The 17,677-nt window shown below is 46.6% G+C and overlaps 3 protein-coding genes across 5 annotated transcripts; 1 reads left to right on the top strand and 2 right to left on the bottom strand.

The window, feature by feature from the left end:
- Positions 1-57: 57 nt before the first annotated feature.
- Positions 58-1,917, top strand: LOC4331892 (WEB family protein At5g16730, chloroplastic). The gene has a single exon (XM_015775276.3). It carries the CDS (start codon positions 304-306, stop codon positions 1,735-1,737), a length of 1,434 nt encoding a protein of 477 aa, XP_015630762.1. The 5' UTR covers positions 58-303; the 3' UTR covers positions 1,738-1,917.
- Positions 1,918-5,287: 3,370 nt separating this feature from the next.
- On the bottom strand, positions 5,288-6,332 carry LOC4331891 (uncharacterized). Its single transcript, XM_015773250.3, has one exon. It carries the CDS (start codon positions 6,189-6,191, stop codon positions 5,661-5,663), a length of 531 nt encoding a protein of 176 aa, XP_015628736.1. The 5' UTR covers positions 6,192-6,332; the 3' UTR covers positions 5,288-5,660.
- Positions 6,333-12,402: 6,070 nt separating this feature from the next.
- On the bottom strand, positions 12,403-14,291 carry LOC4331890 (homeobox-leucine zipper protein HOX13-like). Of its 3 annotated transcripts, none has more exons than NM_001402068.1 (3): positions 13,842-14,291; positions 13,322-13,758; positions 12,403-13,243 (listed from the first exon to the last, which is right to left on the bottom strand). In NM_001402068.1, exons 2-3 carry the CDS (start codon positions 13,709-13,711, stop codon positions 12,788-12,790), a joined length of 846 nt encoding a protein of 281 aa, NP_001388997.1. In that variant the 5' UTR covers positions 13,712-13,758; positions 13,842-14,291; the 3' UTR covers positions 12,403-12,787. The 3 variants fall into 3 exon arrangements, with proteins under 3 accessions (NP_001388997.1, NP_001388996.1, XP_015628286.1); NM_001402067.1 differs by having other exon boundaries at positions 13,960-14,291; XM_015772800.3 differs by having other exon boundaries at positions 12,477-13,243; positions 14,133-14,291.
- Between the last annotated feature and the right edge of the window lie 3,386 nt (positions 14,292-17,677).

The following is a 17,677-nucleotide window of genomic DNA, read 5'->3' as shown; positions in this document are numbered from 1 at the left end:
AAAATGGATCTCCAGGTGAATAAATGATTGCTTTCTTTAGCAACCAGAATTCTGATACATATCATGATTATGCAATAATTCAGGGAAATGTCACGTTTAAAAGAACAGGGCAAGATCACAAGTTACATATAGTAACACTCAACACTCCAAATATAGGTAACAATCTAATTCAGAATTTCAGATGAACCCTGGCCTTAAACTTGTCATTACCCACAATTTTAGGTTCTCATCTGCCACCACATATTTAGCAAAACATGAGGATGCACGCCTGGATCATCCATTTTTATCCTCTTCTTCCTCCACATGCCTCGAAGTTTAGCCCATCCCCGATCGCCGCACCATCATGGTCCAAGAATTCTTGCTCATATCGCCGTGCAACGTCTGAAGAGGTGTTCAATCCGGACGAACAAGATGCAGCAGAGCCGGCAGGACGTGGACGAGCATGTCGCCGAGCTCCGCGGCGAGCTGCGCAAGGCGCGCGAGGAGCGAGACCGCGCGTACCGCGTCCTGGAGGTGAGCGAGTGGAAGGCGCTGGCGTCGGCCAACGACCGCACCACCATAGAGACGCTCGAGGCGGAGCTCGACGCGTCCAGGGAGTCCGAGAAGCGGATGCTCGAGTCCCTGGCGATGCAGACGAAGCAGCTCGAGATGACCAAGATCGAGCTCGAGGAGGCCAGGCTGGAGAACGCGTCGCTGCGTGAGACCATCCAGAGGCTCGAGGCCATAGCGGTGCCCGTCGCGACGACGCCGAGAGGAAGGTACGATCGCGACTACCAGAGGGTTCACGGCGAGCTGCGGATGGCGCTGGTGGCGGAGGACAAGAACAAGAAGGCGATGGAGGAGCTGGTGCTGGCACTCAAGGAGGTGAACGGGGAGCTGCACACGACGCGGCAGCTGCTGGCGCGGTCGCAGCACGAGGCCGAGACGGCGCGGCTGGAGTCGGACCGGCTGCACGTCTCGCTCAAGCGCAAGGACGACAAGCTCCGCGCGCTGTCGGAGGAGGTGGCCAGGCTGCGCGCCGACGCCGAGGAGTCGTTCGCGGCGTGGCGGGGCAAGGAGGCCGGGTTCACGTCGTGCATGAAGTCCACCGAGTCCGAGCTCGCCGAGACGCGGCGCGAGAACGCGCGCCTCCTGGAGTCGCAGCGGTCCGGGCGGGACGAGATCGCCAAGCTGCGCGACATCCTGAGGCAGGCCGTCAAGGACACCAAGGTCGTGAAGGAGGCGCTGGAGGAGGCGAGGGGCGAGAACGCCGCGCTCAAGGAGATGCTCGGCGACAAGGACACCGCCATCAAGTGCACCAAGCAGGAGCTCGAGTGCCTCCGGGTGACGGAGGCGGCGGCGCGCGACAGCGTCAAGGAGCTGCAGAGCCTGCTCGTCGCCACGTCGTCGAGCCCCACGGCCGCCGGCATGAAGCTATCCGCGTCGCCGAGCCCCACAGCTTCCGGGATAAAGCTGGACATGGAGGATTCCTCGTCGTCGCACGGGTCGAGAGAACTGCACGGGCTGATCAAGTGCCACTCGGAGGCGAGGGTGAAGCCGCCGGCGGGGCTCACCCTACCGCGGCGGAGGTCGGATAACTTCGAAGGATCGGTGTACGACATATTCGGGTCGATGGAAGATCAGAAGAGCGAGCTAAGCGCGTTCTCGACAATGCCGAGGTCGTTGCCCGCACGGCGGCGGGTGATGATGCGCAAGGTTGGCAGCTTGTTCCGGTTTAAGAGCTTCAGTATCAAGTAGTAGCTGCTACTGCCGAGATTCGGGGCCTGTCTTCTCTTCTCACTACCTGTTTGGGCGTGTCAGTTTTGATTGATCGGTGCTTTCTGTGTACTACTACTGGGTTTACCTTCCTTTCGCCTGATCATATCATCAGATCATGAGCTGGTAAAGTGTATACGAGTACATCATTTCATACTCGAACTGCTAGCGCTTGTTCTGTGCGCGTAGGAAATTCAGTTCTAACGCGACCGAAACCTTGGGCCGATGCACGCCGCTAGGCTCAAAAGGCTGTAAAATTTTGCTCGCCCTAAAAAGGCCTTCTTATGGTCGGCCCATCTTCCCACGTCGCCACTTTCGCCATCTTCCGCCCAGCAATCCCCAACTGCTCAACGGAAGGTAAAAGTACACTTTGACTCCCTTAATTATAGGTCGAATCTACTTTATATCCCTTGATTGCAAAATAGGGTGTCTGGACCTCTCCAACTATTAAAACCGGTGCAAAATAACTCTAGCGGTAATATTGAGGGTGATTTTCACTAAATGATGTCTACATGTCGCATTGACTTAGTATTCGTGATCTAACGTGGCATTACAAGAAAAAAAAATAAAAATAAGGCGAGGGACCCATGGGTCAGTGACAGTTTTCTCTTTACTCTCTCTCCCTCTCTCTCTCTCTCTCCACCTCTCCGCTCTCAGTTTGTAGCCGGGACGACGATGAGAACCGGTAAGACCTATGGGCGCCCGACGAAAGAAGAGCCGGATGCGGCAGCTACCTTGTCACGGTGGTAGAGGCAGTGACCACACGCGGCTGAAAATCAACCAGGCAAGGAGGCAGGAGAGGATGGCAGTGATAACACCTACGCCAATGAGCTTGAGCAGGGGAGGGCGGTCAACGGCTTTGAAGGTCTAGAAGCTGGGCACCGAGCAACAGCGATGGTTGAGGAGGCCACTAATTCCACTTGGGTGCATGCGAGGCAGTGGGGTTCCCCAAATATGGACAAGGACAAGTCGACATATCCTACAAGAGCAATAGCGCGGGGGACGTTGAATGCGCCTCGTTGGCCTTGTAGCGGTGGTCAGAGCCATCGGAGACCACACCGGTGACCATAGCCGATGAGGCCATCACTCTAGCTGGGGCCCACTGTCGCGATCCTTCACAAGGTTGAGCTGCCGCCCCCGATTCCGATGCACCCCGGTGGGAGCTCGCCATCAGCTGCCGCTGTCACTACCCTCATCCTCTCACTGTCACAAGCCTCCATAAAATCGAGCTGTCGCCGTCCTCCTTGGCTCTACGATCCCAGCCCATGGCTCCGCTGCGTCCCAGTGGGAGCTCGTCACCAGCCGCCGCTGCTCCTCTCATCCTCCCGTTGCCACCGCCACCGTGAAGGGGAAGGGGAGAGACCGAGAGAGATAAGGTGGGAAGAGAGAGAGAGAGGGGGGTGTAGAATGGACTTATTTCCCCAACGGAAGCACGCTGATTCGTCCAGTACGGCCCAATTGGAATCCCACCAGCTTGGCCCGGCTCCCATCGATACAGGCACAACCGCTCCGCACGACTGAACCCCAACTTTTCGCTGTGCGCGGAGGCAGATTCGCAGTCGCATGGTAGCACCGGGGAAAAAACGACCGCGCTCCCGTGCGGTACACCTGTACGTGCGGTGCCGCACTTGCACGGTTGCGCACATGCGCCCAAAAAGCCGTGCGCTTTCGAGGGGATGGGCGCCCGTGCGCTGCTGGGCTCTCTCCTCTCCCCCACCTCCACGTCAACGAAAGGAATCGCCGCGCCGGGTCGCTACCAGGTAAGCATCCACCGCGTCCCACCGGCCACGCCACGCCTCGCCTCCGCCCGTGGATAACTTGTTCACTAAGCATCCAACGGTAGCCCATGCCTACCACAAATCACCACCATGTATAGTGCTACTTCGATCGAGCTGGACGATAAGGATATTCCACTTATCAGACCCGATCGTACTTGGGGGGTTTTGATATCTGGTTCGGTCAACGATTGTTTTCTTTGATCTGTTCCTTCCTTCTCTAATCTCTCTAGTTAGAGCCTTCCACGACGGGTTGCGTTTCGCTCTCCAAAACGTACGATATGGTATTATTGTATTGCCTGTTTGTTTGACCTACTGGCGGTTTTGTTTAGGTCACACGCCTGCATAGCCGTGGACGCAGCGTTCCGCATGTATTGACCATGGCTATCTACAGACTACAGATTTCAAGAACTACTACATCATTTTATTCTCTTGTAAACAAGAGATAAAAGAATACTAATTAAGAAACAACTTGGTATCAAATTAATAGAAAAATAAATATATAAATCATTTATCTCTGCTCACACCTCCCAGCAGGTCAGCTAGACTCAATTCCTATCATTTACTTGACATCCACTACACTTTAATCACAATAAAGCTATGATGCATGTTTTATTAAAATCAGGGTATAGCTGGGCAGGCATCTGTTCTTGTTCATCCGTGAATGCGCATTATCGATCGTGATAGAGGCTACTACCTCCTCTAAATAAATATACTTCTAGCTTTTAATTTTCTTCCAAAATGAATGTACTTCTTTATCACTATTTCTTCCTCCAATTACCTCTTATTCAAATTTCTTCATATTGTTCACTCAATCTCGAACTACACCTCATTTAATCAGGGACATCTAAATCATTTTATTCAAAAGGGTTATATAATGGAGTCAGATCCCGATCAGAGCATCTCATTTCCATAGTACTGTTATTATGAGCTTAATTAGGAACATTTTGCATAGTAATTGTGTCCATCAAGTGTAAGTGCACTTATTTGGGAACGGATGCAGTACTATCTTTCATGCTTGCAACCTTCCTTTGTTATTGGCATATTGCACAGCGCACCTAAACAACAAATCAAGAGTTTGGTAGGTCTGATCACTGAATTAACCTTGTCTCTGTTGGACGGAACAGAGAACTGTTGTTGATCAGTGGGGCGCACCAGTAGGACAGTAGGTGATATCAAATCAGATGGAGCTATTTTGTTGAACTGCCCTGCCCAACCAAGTAGGATAGGCGGATGGAGTTGGCGAAAATGGCAGAAATATCTGAATCCAGACAACAAACTTCATGCCAAAACGAGAGGACAGGAGCAAAGATAAAAATAATTGTAGATAACCAGTGGGAGAATTCACTGGTTCAGCCTAAAATTAATAGGCGTAACAATCGATCAAAAAACATGAAAACTTGAATAGCTAGAATCACTGAACATTTAAGAAATTGATACTGTTATTATGAGCTTAATTAGCATTTTGCATATAAAAACTCTTTTTTTTCATTTGGTTTTCCTATTTCCGGTGTTGTCTTCACGTTGCCATGTACGTAGTATTGTACTGCTATGTGCATTATTCCATAAAGTACAATTTGTCCCCTTTGAGAGAAGCACTTCAGAATTTGCCCAAATAGATTTACAAATCCAAAATCAAAAGTGTAAGTATTTGTAGTGGCAATTAACTGGTAACTTAAATTAACGAGCAGTACAACTGGAAAATTGTGATTTCTACATACAAATAAGCAAATTAAATAGTCAAAACTATAAGATCATGCATGAATTCGAGAAATGAAACTTATAATTGAAACTATACAAGATACTGTACAGATGCCTAATTTTACACCCGTATACACTGTCTCCTTATATTTTTCTAGCTTTACAGAGTAACGATTTGCAATCCCCCGTTGTGGTCAAGTACAAATCATTGACAGGTTAATAATTATAAACTTCTGCTCGTATACATACAGGATCCCAAAATTCTTCTTGTTTTTTTTTAAAAAAAAAGTCAAAATCAAACACAAAAATACTTGAGAATAGTTTAGAGTGAAAGCCCCCTAAAAATTTTAAAAAAAAAGGTAGGCAAGAATAACAACCAAGCATGGAATTTACGATCCATAGTTTGCATGCGGTGGCGGCAACGTTTGATCAGAAAAATACCCACTTGTGCGCCGTCTTCTCCTTCATGGTCTTGGAATGGAAGAGATCGCCGCCATCGGCGTCCCCTGATTGCCGCCGCTTCTCCGCTCCGACGAGCCTCGACAGGAACCTCCCAATCTTCTTCTTCTTCCCGCTCTTCTTCCTCTTCACCTCCTGCTGCTTCCCCTTACCAGATGCCTCCCTTCCCGGCTCTTCTTGCCCCCCTCCGGCTGGTTTCCGACTAACCGAGCTCGGCATCAGCGGCTGCGAGAAGGCGGCGACGTTGGCGAAGGACGAGCCGGCGGCGCCGACCACGTGTACGGAGCTGACGTCGGCCGAGAGGGCCCCGTAGCAGGGAGGCGAGCCGGAGGAGTAGCCGCTGGATTCGGCGGAGGAGGAGGCGCGCGTCGTGGTGGTGGCCGAGGAGGAGGCGGAGAGGTGGGCGAGGCGGTCGCGGAGGCAGTAGGGGCACACGCCCTTGGACAGCCGGTGCTCCGGGTGCCGCTTGCACCACCGGTCCTCCCACTCCGATCGCCGCATGGTGGCGAGGCGAAGCTTTCTCCGCTGCTCGATCGATCGCTCTTCCTCCGTGTTGGCTTGCTAGGGTTTATGCGTCTGTGTTTGGAGACAGCGCGCGCGTGGCGGTGGTGGTGAACTGGTGATCGCGTTGTTGGTGGCAGCACGGGAGCAGGGCGGGTAGGAGGAGATGATAAGAGGAGCGAGGAGAGCAAAGGAAAGGAAAAGGAAGAGGAAAGTTTGGCTTGTAACTTGCTGCAGAAGGAGTCCGGGGCCCGTGTTCTATTGCGCCAGTATAATTTAATTTAGTACCATCTGTTTTGTTGTAATGTTTGATAAGCATAGATTTGGCTTTTTTCTTCTTTATTAAAACCTTTGATCTGTTCAACCTTTTTTAAAAAATAGCAATATCTATGTTTCATATTATAAGCCGTTTAACTTTTTTTCCTAGCTAAATATTGTTAAATTTAATTAAACTTATAGAAAAAATTTAGCAACATTTAAAATATCAAATTAGTTTCATTAAATCTAATATTGAATATATTTTTAATAATATACCTGTTTTATGTTAAATTTGCTTAAACTTAAATAAGTTTGCCTAGGAAAAAATCAAACTAATCGTTTTTGTTATTATTTTGATGGAACAATGATGAGTGCAATATCAATATGTGCTGCCGAAAAAAACAACTTACTTCGACGCTTGGAAAGTAGATACGTTAAAAAAGCCTAACAACTAGTATTACGTACGTAGGACTTGTTTAGATTCAAAAAATTTTCGTCAAACTTTTGACTTTTCTATCACATCAAATATTTGGACACATGCATATAGCATTAAATGTGAACAAAAAATAAAACAGTTGCACAGTTTGCATGTAAATTATAAGACGAATCTTTTGAGCCTAATTACGCTATGATTTAACAATGTGATGCTACAGTAAACATTTGCTAATTATGGATTAATTAGAATTAATAGATTCGTCTCGCAGTTTACAGGCGAAATCTGTAATTTGTCATGATATTAGTCTATGTTAAATACTTCAAATGTGTGTCCGTATACATAAAAAAAATTAGTACACAAACTAAACACAGTATAAAAGCATTTCATGCGAAAATGATGAAAGTAAACACCAACAGTGAACTCTGTTACAGGGTCATACTGTCATGGATCAGGATCAGGTACTCTGTCTCTGAGTCTCTCGGCCTGGGCGCTACTGTTTCGTATCAGACTAGTTTCAAGGTGCCCATTATTTATTTCTTTTCACCACCACACCAGCCTCTGAAACACAGATTCTAATAATTCCAACCTACAACAATGGCGACAGAAACAAAAAAAAAAGAATGTTTCGATACAACGAAAGATTAGATTAGAGCTGCCAACGCATTCACTGATCCAAGGTGGTCAAAAGAAGCCTGATTTCTTTAACTCCACATCTGCTAGAGTGGGATTTGGTCGTGACTGCCTTCAGACTTTGTGCACCCCAAGTGTAATTATATTATTTCCCCCACATCGAAAAGAAGTAAAAAAAAAAAGTCAGTAGAAAGAAAAGGTGAAAAGGATTAGTGCCACGCCGCGTCGGCCTCTTGTGGGAGGCACTAGTGGCGATGGCCCGCGACAGCGATGACGGGCGGGCCCACGCGCAGTGGACAGGAGATGCTGGTAGACGATTGACGACGACGACGACGACGGCGAGAGTGAACGGGTGGTGCGCGTCGCGGGTGGGAGGAGCAGTCAACGATGTGCTACGTACTCCTACGTGTGCCTCCATTACGCCGGGGCGTGGGGCGTCCACGTCCGCGCGCACGCGTGTCGCACCGCGTGTGGCTCTCGCACGCGGGCGTTCGTTTTCGCGCGTGCTTCGTACGTTTTCAGGACGTGAGCTGAGCCCGGTCGATCGTCCTCGTGCCACGCATGGGTTCAGACTTTCAGACTCCGGCCGCGACGTCGGGATGGGGGCGTCGCTGTGGCCGTGTGGGACGCGCTCGTTAGCTCTCGCCGTTTTCTTGCATGTGCAGCTGATGATGATCTTCTCCCGTCGCGTCGGCCGTCGGTGACGGTGAGCTGTGAGCTCTGCTGATCCGCGTTGCCTCGCAGAGCAAACCTGCTTGCCGATGATGCAGTGCAGAAGTGGAGGCTGTCCTCCATCCGCTGATCCGCCTCCTACTCCTAGCTTCTCAAACGTAGGCAGGCATCGATACGTCAGACAAAACATTCACCATCTAGAGGATTGGATCGGTCCAGATTCTGAGCTGAGAAATACATGGGCCGAGATTTGAAAGCCCTGTCAAGAGATTAGGTTAGGAATAAGTATACCCTTACTCCCTCAAATATAGCTCCAAGCTAATTCATATCTCTCAACCACAATATCAAATATTTTGGTCGTCTAACTATTGAAACTAGTGTAATTTAACTTCCACAGCGGTTTTCGTTGATATGGCTCGTTGACCTGGTTCAACCAATTGAGTCAGCATGCGGGTCCCATATATCAGTGTTACCTCCTCTTTCTTCTCATCTTCTTTTCTATTCCTTTGTCCCCTCTCTTTTCCCACACGGCACACAACGATGACACTGTCGAGCTAGAGCGGGAGGAGGGTGGAGCAGCAGCTAGTGTGGAGGAGAAGGTATGGTAGAAAGAAGGGAAGCGGCCCCTTGCATGGCTGGCTACGCCGAGCCACCGCCGCCGCCATCGTCCTAGTACTAGTACTGCCCTTTCTCGGCCTTTCGCCGTCCTACCGGTAGGTGAGTGGATCTAGTCCACACTTGGTGGGGCTTTGATGAGTTCCTCTACCACTCCGCCTCGAGACCACGCCATTCTACCTCGAGGTTGCGACCTCTCTTCACCTTGAGGACGATGAGCCATATATCCGCCTCAAGGACGCTTCATCGCCACTTCGTCTCGAGGCTCGCCATCGCAGCACATCAAGGCCGCCGCTTTTCCTCGCTCACAAAGCACACCAAGGGATGGGCCTGCTGCGTGAGCTCACGAAGCTCGCTGGGTGGAGTCCCATCACGGAGGTCACTAAAAGATCCACGCTGTAGTCATCTAGGCAGTGCCAAACCAAGCACTGCCGGCTGCCGCCACCACTACATCCCCCTCCTCTCTTATGCCACCATGATCATGGGAGAGCTCAGACTTGGCGTAGCGGTATCCATCCATGCCGAGGTGGATCCTGGGCATCGTTGAGCCAAAGCTGAAGGAGATGAGGCGATCCCTAACACTAGCAAACCACTCTCGAAACCATTTAGGGAGATCACACCGGTTTCAATAGTTGGAGAGTCAATATATCTGATATTGCGGTTGAGGAATACGAATTAGATTGCACTTATGTTTTTAAGGGACCTAAAATGTACCTATTTCGGTTAGGTTAAGCAGTAAAGGCTGAAAAAGAATTTTCACTGACGGGCCGACAGCCCAACACAACCGAAATGTCGAAGCATATGTCATTTGACGGTCCGCCGTTAAGTGTTGTAATTAATGGGCTTCTCGTCGTCGTCGACCAGCGGTAACAAAGGGCCCGATCCAGCGGCCGACACGGTCGCGGTCGCCGGAGACGTCAGCCGAGGCCGGACGAACGTGTCCGCTGGAGTACGTTTGGAGCTTAGCGGCCGGAGATAGGACATAGGTACCCCGGGGGACAAGAAGATGTCACGCGTCCGCATCTTCAGTGCGGTCAACACGACACATCCATTCAATCGAGACGTACGTACTCCTCAGCGATAGCTACACGTACAATTTTGTCGTGGTTGCGCATGCATGGCAAGATCCTGTGCACCATACTGCGCGTTGCACAGGATTTTCATGGCAAAATCGATCTTCTACTCCAAATTTCAGCGAACTTTCAGCCTTTGCAAGGTTCTTGCGATGTCCAGGCCTGTGGTTTGAGAGCACTGCCAAGACCAAAGATGCTCTTCCTCTTCTTTTTTTTTCTTTCCGATCATACTGCACCAGGTTTTATTATTAAGACAAAGAAAGATTACTCCGTATAAAATTAGCCACATGGCTCGGGGTGTATTATATCTGTCTCTTTCTTCTTTATTTCATGACGTCTCACCTTGTGTGACATATCACCACTGGTACTTAATATGATTCTTTACTTACTTGCGATGCCTGTGCCCTACAAGCGAAAAGGACGCTTACCAAACATTGGAATAAAATTGATGGCCATCTTGGAGACGTGTTGACACGATTGAAAACCACTATACCACTTTGTGTTAATTGGGACTGCAGCGTTTTTCTTTCTTGCGGACGGAACCTGTCTGTAGATAAGAGGATTTTCTTCTCATGTTTTCCCAAAATGGTAAAAGCATGCATCCTTTGCAGGCTCAGCTTTGCAATCTACTACTAGCACAATACTGTCAGTTATTTTTGGAAGAGCACTGAACACTTTCCAAGCTCCCTCTTGATGCCAAACAATTCTTGATGGTATCTGATCACATCTGCAATCTCGACTGCGGCTGTCACTCTGTACCTTGGCTTACACACAAGAGTTTAGACGATGACCCAACATGGTTGCATGATACAGGGGTACTTCCGTGGACTTGATTACGTACCTACTTGACCCAACATGGTTTAAACTCTGTGTGATTTAGAGTAATTTTTTTAGAAAAACTTAATATATAGTTTAAAACGAGTTATTTGAACAGTAAAAAAATCTAGGAAAATATATTTTTCCAAAGCGTGAAGTAAAACGATCTGTTTCATGAATCAATAAGCTAAAAAGAATATGGGCTTAACCCTTGTGTGTAAGCCAATTAACATGGCTTTATAAAATGTCCTTGAAGGAGAGTCATCTACTTATCTTTGATGGCTACTTTTTTACATCACTTTGGAGGACCTGCTTTTATACACCCATAACATCTTTCCTTTTCTCTATCTTTTTTTAAGACGATGTGCTTCATGTCTTCATCCCTTCATTTGTTTGGTGGCAGGGGAACAAGCCATCATGCTGGCCAGTCAGTAGTGTTTGGTGCTTTAGCTGGCTTGCGTTATCTTTCAAAATTTATCAGCTGCCAAAACATGCGATGGATCCTCCGTAGCTTTCTGTAAAAACGCTACAGATAGTATTTTGGGGGAAATGTTTGATTTAGCCTGTAAAATGTCCTATCCGATTTACCCTCAACTTATGTACCAGACAAACCGGAGTGCACAAAAGATGTTTAGAGGAGGCTGAGACTTATAGGTTCGGCCAAATTTCTAAATTTAATTCGATAAATTTTGGATGAAAGGTATAAGCAAAATTGATCGATAATCTTACCCACTATAGATTGCCACATCGCCAAAATGCTGCCACGTATGTGCCAAACATGATCGAAAGCATACTAGTTGTGTTCAGAGGTAAAAAAAACGCTAAGGTATTTTCGTAAGGTGAAACACAATATTTGGTTAGTAGTTTATTTTTTATCCTGTAGTCACATATTCTCAAAATTTAGATAAAAATCTGAATACTTTGAGGAGTAGGAGATTTTACAATTAGTCGTAGCTGTGAGAAGCTCCCGAATTGTACTATGTTCTTTAGAGTATGTCTAACGGTCTACCAAATCAAACTCTCCAAACATCTATACAGCCAACACTGAGACCCATATGTCAGCCTCTACTACCATTTCTTCTTTCTCTTTTTTCCTCTCTTCCTCTTCTCCCGTTGGGGCCATCCTCAAGCTCCTCCATAGCACTCTCCCTCTCTACGGTGATAATGTCTGTGCGACAGCGACAGTTGGATCCGTGAGCGCATGAGGCGTGGTGGCCGACGCCAGCTAAAGAAAGGCCGTCGATGGGCGCGGTGGGCAGGTGCGATGCCTATGCTGTGGTGGTGCCTGTTTGGCAAGTGAGGGAATGAGTTTGACCAACCAGACGGAGAGACTGTTGGGTGTGATTTTTGTTCACAATTATTAAATTTTAACTTGAAAAATGGGATGGAGAGACTTTTGAAGATGATATTGGACCTTGCCAGTGTGCGATTGCATGTAGCAGCTTGGAGGGTCAGTAGGGAGTTGAGACCTTGACTCAGACATGTTGTATTGCTGTGAGTGCTGTTGCTGCTTACTGCTTGGGGCTCCTGTGCACCTCTGTTTTCACTAATTCTGCTATGAAGATTTGGTTACTGAACTAAATGATTTAGTTATTTTGACTCGCTATTTACTTTTGGGCTATCATCATTCGAGGTACGGAGCAACAAATCTCGATACTTAGGCTGCGTTCAGGGATGCCACATGATACTTTGGTTACGTTCGCATAGACATCATGTGGCATTATGTCTTTTTTTTTCTATTATGTAATGCTTTATAATATACTAGTATGATATATATACCACAGGTAGTAAAACGCAGACAGCTATGCTTTGCTGTCCTGTGCTATCCTTCTTCGACCCCTTGGCGGCTTAAAATTTACATCCTTGATCCTTCGTTAATTACCCTATATCAATTTCGTCCTCTAGGCTCGTTCCACTTCTTGCTACTTTGCTACAGTACTAGCAGTAAGCACGCCAGGTAGCCAAAGGCGGTAGTAAATGAGTACAGTAAAAAAACTAAAAGTACGTGCTCCATCCAAGCATGCAATGCGCCAATGCGGTTATGCACAGTGCTACTAACCCTGCCATTTTTTACACTAACCGTGGAGATCAAAATCTCATTCCCAACCCTCGTTACCACTCGCGCACCAACCGAAGTTGAGGTTGGAGGCGTGCTCGTCGGAGAAGAAGCCGGCGGCGTCGTTGCCGGCCATCTCGCCGGAGCAGGCAGCGAGCCATTCCTCCGTGAAGCCATAGACGCCGCCTTTGCACGAGTCGTCGGAGTACGGACCGTGCCATTTGGACTCGAGCGCGGGGAGCGACGACGAGCAGCCCACGGTTGCCGCCGACGCGTCGTCGACCAAGAACGACGGGCCGAATCCAATGAAGGCCGCGCCGGAGTACGGCGACGCCTCGTCGTTGAACACCACGCTGGAGTCGCTGTCGTCCGACGAGCCGTCCTTGCACACCGTGGCGGCCGCGGCGCCGGCCGCCGCGTCATTGCCGGCTTCTACCTTCACCGATGCCGCCGTGTCCGCCGGCTTGGTGGGCAGCTTCTCCCTCAGCTCCCGAATCTGATCGATCGAGCACGAATTGAAGGTGAGTGACAAGCTCTCGCGCGCGTCGGGCAAAACACAGCGGTGGGCGCGTACCTCGGCGGCGAGGGCGTCCTTGTCGCGGCGCAGGGCGTCGCAGTCGGCGCGGAGGGCGTCGTGGCGGGCGCGGAGGGCGGCGAAGTCGCGCTCGAGCTGCTTCGTCTTCCACCGGGCGCGGCGGTTCTGGAACCAGACGGCGACCTGGCGCGGCTGCAGGCCGAGGTCGCGCGCGATGCGGGCCTTGCGGTCCGGGTCCAGCTTGTTGTCCGTGTCGAAGCTCCGCTCCAGAGCGCGCACCTGCTCCAGCGCCAGCCGCCGCTTCTTCTCGCCCAGCCCGCACGACGGCGACGGCGACTGCGCCGCGTGCCCGCCGGCCATGTCTTCGTCGACCTCCTCCTCCTCCTCCTCGTCCACCTCCTCCATCTCGGCTTCATCTTTCTGCTCCATGGTCACCGCGGGCAAGCTGCCCTCCTCAGAGAACGCCAGGTCCTCTCCTGCAAAAAAATATGCGTACACTTTTAACTTTGTGTTTGTATTATTCTTGCTTCAATTACACTGGATCGAAACATATTACTACCGCAAATGCAGATGGATTGTACAGTTTGCACTTGTATTTAAGCTTCAAACAGATTTGCAGCCATGACGCACTCCACAAGTAGTCTACACAAACGAAAAAGATCTCGCAGCAAACACACCTTGTTTTTTGGATTTTCGGCTGCTGCTGGTGGGCCTCTTCATTATTTACAAAACTGAAGGAGGATTGGAAATGGAGATGATCCTACGAGTGGAGGGTTGCAAGGAGTGTTGAAACTTGAAAGAAGCGGCAGCTAGCAACCAGAGGACAGAAATTGCATGCAGATGTGTGTACCCCTTCAACTTTTGTTGGTCGGTGGCAATGGCCTCCCCTGCTTCGAGAATCGAGCAGTGATCGTGGAGATGAACTGGGCAGAGTGCCGATTCGTCCTTTGGAGGACGGAGGTGAGAGGCGGAGAGCAGAGAGAGAGGTCAGTGGACGGGGCAAACAGCTGATGCAAGAAGCCATGGATCGCGTATTAATAAAAGGACGCAGGAGGAGGAGCTGAGGTGGGCCGGGAACTCTGGTTTTGGACGGTTTCCAAGATGTCCTGTGGCAGAAATCTTTGTATGATTCATGTGTCTTCAAGGCATGTTTGATTTGTTGAAGATGAACATATCAATTTTTTGTAATGCAAAAAAAATGATATTAACAAAATTTTATAAGTTAAACACATGAGAAATCTCATGCATTTGGTTGTGTACATCCTTTGAATATATAGATGTTGAGTTTTAATTCATTATTAAAACAAACACTGGACTAATAAAATGACCGCTAATATCTCCAATCAAGTTCGACTGCATAAATCTTTTTTTAAGGGACACCGGGGCAGAGTCTCCTCACCTGAATTAATTGAAATTTAAAATAACTGCACAAAAGTTTAAAACTAGATCAGCCGAACCAGGAAGAAGAGGAAGAAAACATCGAGGAGAAATACATGAAGATTAGAACAAATGTAGAGGGAAGGCGAATAGCGCCTTTCAGGTGGAGGCAACGTGCCAGTAGATCTGTTTGAAGCGATGTGACTATAATCTAGCCATTTCCAGGCAGAGTCTTCTCACCTGAATTAATTAAAATTTAAAAGAACTCCACAAAAGTTTAAAACTAAATCAGCCGAACCATAAATAAGAGGAAGAAAACATCGAGGAGAAACACATGAAGATTAGAAAAAATGTATAGGGGAGGCGAATAGCGCCTTTCAAGTGGAGGCAACGTGCCAGTGGGTCTGTTTGAAGCGATGTGACCATAATCCAGCCGTTTCCGAGCAGCTGCGCAGTAAGCGGGAAACTGAGGGTGGCAGGTTTAGAAGATGACTTCGTTTCATCCTTCAGGTTTACTTGAGTGTGTAAACGGAGCTTGAAATTTGTGAGCCAAAGGTTCATCCATCAGCCATTTGCCATGCTAGAAGGAGGTGCGAGATCCATCCCCGATCTTTTTGACAATTGCCTGGTTATGACTTGAATTTCATCAGAATCTATCAACGTTCATCGAATAAAGTTCTACGGATTCAGACCATATCAATTGAAATAATGATAATTGTCGGGTAGTTATAGTCGAATTTACAAACCCCGAATAGATTTTGATGGACCTTTAAGAGTAGAAACTTCCAAAGTTGCCAAATCAAGGTATGGTTGTGATTGCTTCATATATTTTATTTTGCTGTCTAGCCAAAATTTAGTAAGTTTATTTTAGTAACAAACCAAACATACCCTTAATTAGTTATATTTGCATGCATGGTGTTGTTTAACTTTTTCTTAAGGTTCTTGAATGTTAGTGCATGGTGCATATCTTCAAGTGCTACTCAGATTGCTACCGAATTATTTTCCATTGTTATTAGTCTACGACGCTCTTTCACTTTAGCATCTCAAAACAATATGGGTAACCTTGTTCGAACATTTTTCTCCTATGTTCAAGGCACCCAGTGATTATAAGTTTAATCCATCCAATTTTTTGGGCAATGTAGTCATTTGACAATGTATAATCTTCGAAACTAAACATCAACAACTATTTAACAAACAATATATTTTTAGCATGATATAATATCATAATCTGAATATTAATCGTAATCAAACTTACGTATACACTCCTTAATTTTGCTATCAGCCAACTGAGATGCATTATAAATAGATGTGTTCCATTAAATGAGAAAAGACGAACGGTTTAAATCGACTCTACAACTACAATCAATAGAAAACACCATAAAAACTATCAATGGAATATGTAAATTTCGATTGCCTTCCTCTAGAAATTATGACGTGTTTGTGTGCCAACGAAATATTTCATTTCGTAAGTCTTAAGTTTAAGCACACAGCTGCATGCACTGCAATCAACCACAAAGTATCAGGGATGCATGGTAAATCAATCCAGCTTAGTGCTTCTTTAGTTCCAACTTTTTCTTTAAATTTCTAACTTTTTCATCGCATTAAAATTTTTCTACACACATAAACTTATAACTTTTTTCTTCAAACTTTCAATTTTAGTCAAACTTCTAATTTTAACATAGAACTAAACACAGAATCGGATGGCGGTGACGGCCTAGTTTTAAACCAAGTAAATACCAGAAGAAAAAAACAAACAATAATGGGAGAACTGCACATACGCCACTACGATTTGCTATAATTGTAAATCTGCCACCACCTTTTCAATTATCAATTTCTAAAATGCTAGTGGTTTCATCCGAAAGTTGCGAATATACCACCCTGCCGTTAAATTTGACTAACGCTACCAAGTCAACATGTTTGGACTGTACATTAGATTTCTTTTAAAGAAAAACTTAAATAAAATGTTGTGCTCATCGTCAAATTCATCTGCTGGTAGCATTTGAGCCATTTTCTTGCAAAGTATTTTCTCATCTTCCATTTTCTTAAGAAATAAAAACTACTACGGAGTTAAAAAAACCTAACGATAGTGGCAAAATTTTTACAAGGTAATCTCCCTTTTGATGGCATTCTAGCAATTTTCAGAATTTTCGATGGCATAGACAATTGGAGCATATAGTAATGACAAATGTGCAATTGTTTTAGTATTCTGTGATTCTGTCGTTGCCGCTAACAATTTAAATTCGAGATCGATCGAACTCAGAGTTGTGAAAAGAAGACCTTGCTGTCTTGTACGTACACAATAGTAATATTCGTATCGTTTAATAGCGTTTGTGGCGTTACCATTTCAAGCAAGCAGTGTGGGCTGTGTGGCACAAATGCATGTCAATCATATCAACAGGGACATAATGTAAGAAATATGTAGAGTTAGATATCTAAAAAAGATAAAAAAAAATGTAAACTCAAGATATAATAGATTACCATTCACAATAATGAGAGTGTGAATTCTAACTCCCATAGTCCACATGAATTCTATGTTACTCGATATAGTTAAAAATTGATTATAAGTCATTTTGATTTTATAGTTATACTTCTCTGATATCATTTATAGAAAAAATTTAGTAACATCTACGATACGAATTAGTTTCACTAAAACTAATACTCCTATTTGATATAGTTTAATAATGTGTTTGTTTTGTGTTAAAAATATTGTTATATATTTCTATAAACTCAACCTTAAAAAGAATTTGACTAAGAAAAATGTTAAAACGATTTATAATATTAAACAAATGTATTCAAGTTTTTGAACAAGCATTATAGTGGAACACCCAAACCTCTCTGAAATTGTTGTAATCGTACGGTGTTATGTTAGGAATACTTGTGGGGTGTTGAGTAGTAGGAGTACGTACTTATAATTTTATATGGTTCATGATGCGGTACTGTTAGGGCAATCACAGTGCATGCACTATAGGTGTCCAAACGGGCGGCACGGCCCGGCCCGGCACGGGCACGGTTCCGGCA

The sequence above is a fragment of the Oryza sativa genome, chromosome 3 (assembly GCF_034140825.1).
Source record: "Oryza sativa Japonica Group chromosome 3, ASM3414082v1".
NCBI lineage: Eukaryota > Viridiplantae > Streptophyta > Magnoliopsida > Poales > Poaceae > Oryza > Oryza sativa.
The sequence above is the reverse complement of the archived record's forward strand: the minus strand, read 5'-3'. Positions and strand labels throughout refer to the sequence as shown.